The sequence below is a fragment of the Ipomoea nil genome, unplaced genomic scaffold, assembly GCF_001879475.1.
Source record: "Ipomoea nil cultivar Tokyo-kokei standard unplaced genomic scaffold, Asagao_1.1 scaffold1407, whole genome shotgun sequence".
In the NCBI taxonomy this organism is placed as follows: Eukaryota; Viridiplantae; Streptophyta; class Magnoliopsida; order Solanales; family Convolvulaceae; genus Ipomoea; species Ipomoea nil.
In genome coordinates this window covers 4,235,969-4,244,500 of record NW_017617835.1, presented here as the reverse complement: position 1 = coordinate 4,244,500, position 8,532 = coordinate 4,235,969, and the positions used below count along the sequence as shown (strand labels likewise).

Below are 8,532 nucleotides of genomic sequence, written 5' to 3'. Positions count from 1 at the left end.
CGTCTCCGCGGGGACTTGGAAGTATTCCCTATTTTCGTCTCCGCGGGGTATTAGGTAGAGATGGGGATTTCTCATTCCCCGTCAACTCCTAATCAAAGTGTTAAATTATTTTAATTTTTAAAAGTGAATTTATTAAAAATCCAAGTCTTACTTTCAAAAATTAGAATATATATATATATATATATATATATATATATATATATATATATATATATATACTCTCAAAAAATGTATGTATGTATTGCATATATCTATTTAGTTATAATAATTATTCGAGGACGGGAGGGTATCTTAGTCCCTGTCTCCTCCAACGAAAAATTATACGCATTTTCTGTTCCGTTATTATTCACCGAATATTTTTTCTATCTCCGCTTTCGTCGAACTAGAATTACAAATCTCCATTAAAAACGAAATAAATTGTCATCTCTAATTACAGGAGCACGCTACTAGAGCTCTAAGGCCATTGGAAAAGAAAAGCACTCATCTTGTGATGGGTTCGCTACTTAAGATGTTTTCAATTACACACTTAGATACTTTAATAGTTTAGTGTTTATTGTGAACATGATAATTGATAACTGGCATGCTAAGATAAAGGGTGTCCTTTTCGATCCTCTCAATGCCCTAACTCCCACATTGGATATGGAATGAATTATATCATAATTTTTTGAACCCAACTCAAGCTAAGTATCATTTGAATTAATTGGGAAATACCTAACAACCTCTGACATTTTTTACCTAAAAACTTTTGGACCTGGACACAATTTTATATATTGAGCTGGAGTCTGGGGACAAATTTTATAAGGTGGGGGGAGAATATTCTCACATGCACACAAGTTAACTAGAATTAGAATATATATATATATATATATATATATATATATATATATTATCAACTAATTTAGTTATAATAATTTTCATCATTAGATCGATTAATTGATTTTTTTTTACTAGAATTTGTACATTCATACTATTTAAACAAAGATATTGTCTTTATTAAAAGGGAAAATGGCACTTTTTCTCCCTATGTTATATACTTATAGCACTTTTTCCCCCTCAATTATTTATGTAAGCACATTAGCCCACTCAATTATTTTAAAAGTGGTGGTTTTCCCCCCTAATATATTAAATTGACATTTCTACCCTTAAAGTAAACATTTTATTTATTTTACTTCTCCAACAAATTATTGCGTATATGTAGCGATTACCACGGTTCAGTTCGAACTGAACCAGACACTATAGCAATCGAATTAAAAGTTTTCAGTTGATTCATATCTAGAACCCAATATTTGGATTTCAATTTATTAAATTTAAGAATATAAAAAAACTAGATCATGAACCGGCGATTCCGTATCCCGTTCGCGATTTTGAACCGTCTTTATTTTAAAATTTTATTTTTTATTTTAAAATAGTTTAAATTCAACAATAAATATATTTTATTTTTTCAGTTCGGAACATGAACCGGCCATTCCAGTTCGCGATTTTAATAAACTCTAAATATCGCGTTTTGATTATAAATTGTAATTGGAATATTTTGGTTTGGTTACTATAGTATCTGGTTTGAACCAAATTATAGTAATAATTTATTGGAGAATAAAAATAAATGAAATATTTATTTTAAGGGTAAATATGTCCATTTAACATTTCAGGGGGAAAAAGAGCCACTTAAATAATTGAGGGGGGAAAAGTGCTATAACTATATAACATAGGGGAAAAAGTGTCATTTTCCCTTATTAAAATATATTTCAATAATAAAATATTTGGTTTTGAGTTTGATGTTTGAACAAACACTGAATATTATTTGCCTAATGTTACCCATTCATGCAAATACCTTCGGTTTACGGAGGATTAATAGGTTTCGTGTAAGGCATTCATCCACATTATATATTGGGCCGAAAGTGAAATGTTAAACAACGATAATAATACCGCAAATTATGTTGTGCATCCGTATGCACCATGCATGGTGCATACGAATGCAAAAACGACGTCGTTTTAATAAAACGCGCGTCTCCCCTTTAAAAAAAAAAAAATCAGGTTCGACTCCCAGCAATAACATATGAACTAAAATTCTATAATCGATGAACTATAATTCCATAATCGATGAACTATAATTCCATAATCGATGAACTATAATTCCATAATCCAATCTATGAACTAAAAATTCCATAATGAATGAACTAAAATTCCATAATCTATAAACTAAAATTTCAGAATCGATGAACTACAATTCCATAATCGATGAACTATAATTCCATAATCAATGAAATATAATTCCATAATCTATGAACTAAAATTCCAGAATGAATGAACAATATAATGTTGTTGCTGGGAATCGAACCTGAATTTTTTTTAAAGGGGAGACGCGCGTTTTTTAATAAAACGACGTCGTTTTGGCATTCGTATGCACCATGCATGGTGCATACGGATGCACAGCATAACGATTGTAATAATACATGTCAATTAACTGAAAGTGATACTATTATATATATTTAATATTATTTGTGAAGGATTATGATTGATTTTCATGTACACCTCGAAAAACATTATTTATTTCCAATATTATGTGCGTGCACGGTGCATTATCCGACAACGTTATTAACTTGTGGTCTAAATCCTATGCAGTGTGATAATGGAGACCTGGTTAATCATTCTTGCTTCTCTCTGCATCGCCTTCTCCCTCAAATCACTCCTCAATCTGCTCCGATCTTCTCCCTCCGGCCGGAAAATCAAGAACCTCCCTCCGGGGCCCACTAACCTCCCTATCATCGGAAGCCTTCAGTGGTTCCGGCGATCTTTATCGGACATCGAAAAGATTCTCCGGGAGCTCAGATCCGAGTATGGTCCCCTTATCACCCTCCGGATCGGTCCTAATCCGGCCATCTTTGTCGCCAGCCACAGTCTGGCTCACCAGGCGTTGGTTCAGAACGGCGCCGTCTTCTCCGACCGACCCAAAGCCACGGCCACCAGTAGAGTTGTGACGAGTAATCAGTGTAACATCAGCTCCGCCCCTTACGGCCCCACGTGGCGGCTCCTCCGCCGCAACCTCACCGCCGAGATTCTCCACCCTTCCCGGATAAAGTCTTATTCCAGGTATGCGATAAACGAACCAAACACGATTGTTAAGATTTTTAGAATATAGGCCTGTTTGGTAAAGTTAAGTGTTTGATTATTTTTTAAAAAATTATTTTAATAGCTTGTTGCTCTAAAATTTTAAATTTTAAAAACAGAAATTATTTTGTATGTAATTAGCTCTCAGCTAACAGCTAATTTATTAAGACTATATTTAGTAAAATAGTTAGCCTATTAGCCAATTTTGATTTATTTGACCACCTTTAGTTGTTTGACTTGGTTAAACAATCAATATGAGTATTTAATTAATTAGCTTTTGTAACAGCTTATTATTCTAAAATGCTGAAATTCAAAAATTTGTTCAAAGTAACTTTTTCAATTAACTTTTTAAAAATCATTTTGTATGTAATTAATTAACAACTAACAGTTAATTTACCAAACACTTTTCTATAATCAGCTAATGCTATCAAGTAGTCAAACCCACTAACTAAATCAGTTAACAACTATCAAGATAAAAGTCAACACCCCCTAAATATCTCTTTACAATCAAGTAATATTATCAACTACTCAAACTCACTAACCCAATCAGCTAATATCTAATAAATCTAATAACTATTTACCAAACAACTATGCTATCTTGTTGACAATTATGTTCTTACAGCTCGTTTGGTTCGCTGGAAAATATTTGAAGGGAAATAGAATTGAAATTCCATGGAAAATAAATTCCAAGAAAACAAATTCCATTGTTTGGTTGGTGGAAAAGAAATTACTAAGAATATGAATTCCATTTTTTGGTTGAGTTTGGAAGGGTAAGGAATAATGAGTATAATAACAAATATAACCCTACACAATAATAATAATAATAATAATAATAATAATAATAATAATAATAATAATAATAATAATAATAAAAGTAATTAATAAAGAATGATATGGTAAAATTGTCATATTAGTTTTCCATGGAAAACAAAATACCTAGCATAAGTTAGGAATTTGTTTTCTTTGTTCTTAAGGAAAACGTTTTCCAATGAAAAAAGATTTCCATCCAATCAAACAACATAAAACATCATTTTCCTTCACTTGGAAAACATTTTTTCCATGCAACCAAACACCCCCTTATTGTTTCTTAATTGTTAGTTAGTGTTAGTTAACGCACCGCGAACACCTTAACAATGAATAATCTAAGTTTGCAGATAATAACCAACTAAAAAGAATAACTATATAAAAATAATACAAATAATTTGTTTGTTTATTAATTGAGTTTTAAAATTTGTTTATCTTAATACAAAAGCTTTGCTAACCATCCTACTCCAGGGCGCGCAACTGGGCTTTGGGTATACTCTTGGAGAAGCTCGGAAAACATGGCGAATCCGGGGAGGGTGTGAGGTTGATAGATCACTTTCAGTACACGGTGTTTTGCCTCTTAGTGCTTATGTGCTTCGGGGATAAGCTGGAAGAGGGGAAAATCAAGGAAATTGAGAAAGTTCAGAGGAAATTGCTTCTGGGTTTCAGGCGATTCAATCTTATCAATTTCTTCCCCAGGATTGGGAGAATCATTTTTCCAGGTCGCTGGAAAGAATTGATGGAAACTCGGCAAGAACAGGAGCGGATCTTCGTGCCCCTAATTCATGCCCGAGCTCGCTCCAAGAATGGCGATGGCGAAAGGCGTAGTGAAGAAGAAGTTGTGGCGGCGTACGTGGACTCGCTCTTGAGCCTGGAGTTGCCGGAGGAAAAGCGAAAGCTCAACGACGGGGAGATTGTTAGCCTGATCAGTGAGTTTCTCAGCGGCGGAACGGATACCACGGCCACCGCGTTGCAGTGGATCATGGCGAATCTAGTTAAGCACCCGGAGATTCAAGAAAAGGTCTACCGGGAAATATCCTCCGTCATGGGGCCGCCGCCGCCGCAAATCTCCCCCGGCGGGAAGATTGTCCGGGAGGAAGATCTAGCGGAAATGCGGTACGTGAAAGCGGTGGTCCTAGAAGCTCTCCGGCGCCACCCTCCCGGCCACTTTGTGCTGCCGCACACGGTGACAGAGGAGGCGGAGCTGAATGGCTACACCATCCCCAAAAACGCCGCGATCAACTTCATGGTGGCGGAAATGGGATTGGACCCGAAGGTGTGGGATGACCCGTTGGAGTTCAAGCCGGAGAGATTCTTGGCTGCCGGCGAGAACGAAGGTGCCGGCGGCGAAATGTTTGACATAACAGGGAGCAGAGAAATCAAGATGATGCCATTTGGAGCCGGCCGGAGAATATGTCCGGGCTGGGGTTTGGCCATGCTGCATCTCGAGTATTTTCTGGCAAATCTGGTTTGGTATTTCGAATGGAGATCTGTGGAAGGAGAAAAAGTGGATCTTGAAGAAGAACTAGAGTTCACAGTTGTGATGAAGAATCCTCTTCGTGCTCGACTTCATCTAAGATCCTCTCAATCTTAGAATATATATATATATATATATATATATATATATATATATATATATATTTCTCGATGCGGATTCACCATTAAGTATGTAAAAATGCAAATGAAATGCACCAATGCACCAGACACCAAAACAAAAATGCATATGCACTACACCTAATAATGGTGCATTTCTGAACCCTTTGTAATGCATTTTTGTGTACCTATAGGTGAGTGACCGCATGGCGACACAAGAACCTGACTATATATATATATATATATCCACTTATGTCAATTTATAAGTATTGCCAATTATGCATGTTTTCTAATGTGCACACACCGTGTTTATGTTGGAGAACTGCATATGGTTTGTGTTTACACTTTATACAGTTAGTCTTGTGTTGAATATAATTGGCTATGTACAAGAGGTTTATATAGTATATATATGTGGCGTTTTGGTTATTTTTTCGGAACACAATTGAGGAAAAATCCTGGAGAACGTATTTGTAGCCCGACTGAGCGTTGTATGTGCGCGAAAATGGTCACATCTGCGCCTTTTCTTCCATTTTTCTTTCTCCTGGTAGCCACAAAAAATCATGAACTTGCTGGAGTCAAAGCATTCTCTCCTTCTCTATCCTCCACCTCATAATTCATAAAGTCTATTACTTTTGCGAACCAAATAATAGAATACAATTCATATTATATTCCTTGCATATTCCATTCCTTATGAAATAGCATTCCTATTACCTTAAAATTCATTCCGTGAACCAAACGTGCTGTAAGAGTATAAATTCTGTACCTAAAATAAATTAGTAGTTGATTGTGTCGTATGTTATGAATTTTTGTGTCTTGTTGTGAAAATCTGTGCATATGAACATAAATTTTGTACCTATAGATTTTTAAAAAATAAATAAATATATAACATGTTACATGTGTATGTGTCTTGTGTTATTAAATTATGTACTTCACGAGCGTGAATTCTATACCTCATCGTTTTGATCCAGGGTCTACGATGCTACGTGAACCCTGGTCCGTGATATAAATTGCCGTCTCGAAGCTCCATCCTGCCTCTAGCTACTTTCGTTTAACGATATCTCACTTATAATTTATGAGCTATTAAATAGGTATTACGCCAGACACTTTGTGCTCAGATGACATGTAGTGACCTCTCCCATATGAGAGGTCATGAGATCGAACTTCAGTGGATACGGTATTCTTTGTGTTTCAATATGATGAGAAAGTATCTTTAAAAAGATACTGCAATGTAATAGAGTCAGTAGCATTCAAAAAAAAAAATATTTCTGGTGAACCCATCAAGATCATATCGATGAATAGGTGATATATACATCAATAATTACATAAAAACAAGTATCATAAATATAGTACATGATAGTTGTTTTTTTTTTCATCGTAACACTGGTTATTGTGCACACTTCCCTGCTCCCTCTTTGTCGTCTTCTTCCTCAAATGTCTCTTCGCTATTCTCTTTTCCGGTGAACCCATCAAGATCATATCGATGAATAGGTGATATATACATCAATGATTACATAAAACAAATATTATAAATATAGTACATGATAGTTGTTAGTAAGCATGATACTATGTAAATTTATATATTTTAAATTTTGTTTTTATGAATACATAGACGGAACATTATCAACCTACTACAAAGTCAATAGAATTAGATATGACGTACATATAGTTTAGTTTAGTGTTTATGTATATTAAGATTTAAATTTATAAACATATAGAACAAATATTATGAGCATGATACATGATGAATGATTGAATATTACGAAGTATTAAATATGACGCACTGGTGAAAGTGTTAATGACTTAATATAAAATAACGCTAATTCAAGTGGACCTCAATCCGCGATATAAGTTGAGATTTGCAATCTAGTGATACAAGTGTGAGACTTTTTTATAAAAAATTTAGATCGATTTCATTATATTAAAAAAGATAAATAAAAAATAAAAAAATAAAAATAAAAACAAAACAAAAAAAAAACATTGTACCATGGTGTATATTAGCTTAATGACTAGGTCTCATTATAATTTTCAAAGGCAACTTGTCACTTAATCAACCTATCTAAATCTTATCTATAATTCGACCACACACGTTTAATCATCAATACAATCGGTTGAGTTAATTCCATTTTTAGTCCTAGATTTATAGGTGACAATTAACTATTAGTTTTTTTTTATTTGAACTTCCATTTTTTGTCCTAGTATTATTGTGACATGACCAATTTTGGTCCTCTATCAACAAAATTGTTGAAATTTCGTTAAATACAAGGACATTTCGCTCTTCATTTATGAATTTGTTCAAAAAATAAACATAAAAAATATAACTAGTCAATGACTTTGTATTAAAAATATCAAAATGTCCTTAACGTTTCAATATGTTAATTCATTTTTTTCTTTCATCCAAATGCTAAAAAATGACCCATATGTTTACATCTATTTTTTTTTTTAAATAAAGAAGTTAATTCATTTAATCATAAGTTGAAACCATTACAAACATGATCGATGGAATGATACAACATTCCTTACAGTCAGACAGAAACAACATCCCTAGCAATGCTAGGGAAAACTTGAATCGCAGACTGTTTCACAAATTTGAAGTTGAATTCATTTGAAGAACTTAACGCTTCTTTAATATTATTGAAGAACTGATCAAGCGCAGTCAAGACTAACTTTGGTTGAAAAGTCTTGCACCTGAGTATCTATTTTCATTCTTCCATTCATTGATAATATGTCCATCAAACTAGACTGCAAGCACTCTTTTTCATTGTCATCTTTGTCACCAGGATAAAGTTCACATACGTTGTGACCATTTAAATGCTTCACACTTAAGAGAAAAAGAACTCGGCAAAAGGAACGAGAGAAAAACAAACTCGTCACACGAACAAGAGAAAAAGCACAACACACAAAATTATAACAAAACTCAAAAGAAAATTAAAGAAAAACAGCACTACACCACTTCTAGATCTCTAGATCTTTATTTGATGGATCCACAAAACCAAGTCACCTCTTTACCTTTAGATCTGGATCTAAAGGTTT

The 8,532-nt window shown here is 34.1% G+C and overlaps 1 protein-coding gene across 1 annotated transcript; it reads left to right on the top strand.

Annotated features, from left to right (window-relative positions):
• The first annotated feature begins 2,515 nt into the window (after positions 1–2,515).
• LOC109186366 (cytochrome P450 89A2-like) lies at positions 2,516–5,872 on the top strand. Its single transcript, XM_019336313.1, has 2 exons — positions 2,516–3,087; positions 4,381–5,872. The coding sequence occupies exons 1-2, from the start codon at positions 2,627–2,629 to the stop codon at positions 5,501–5,503; spliced, it is 1,584 nt and encodes a 527-aa protein (XP_019191858.1). The 5' UTR covers positions 2,516–2,626; the 3' UTR covers positions 5,504–5,872.
• The last annotated feature ends 2,660 nt before the right edge of the window (positions 5,873–8,532 follow it).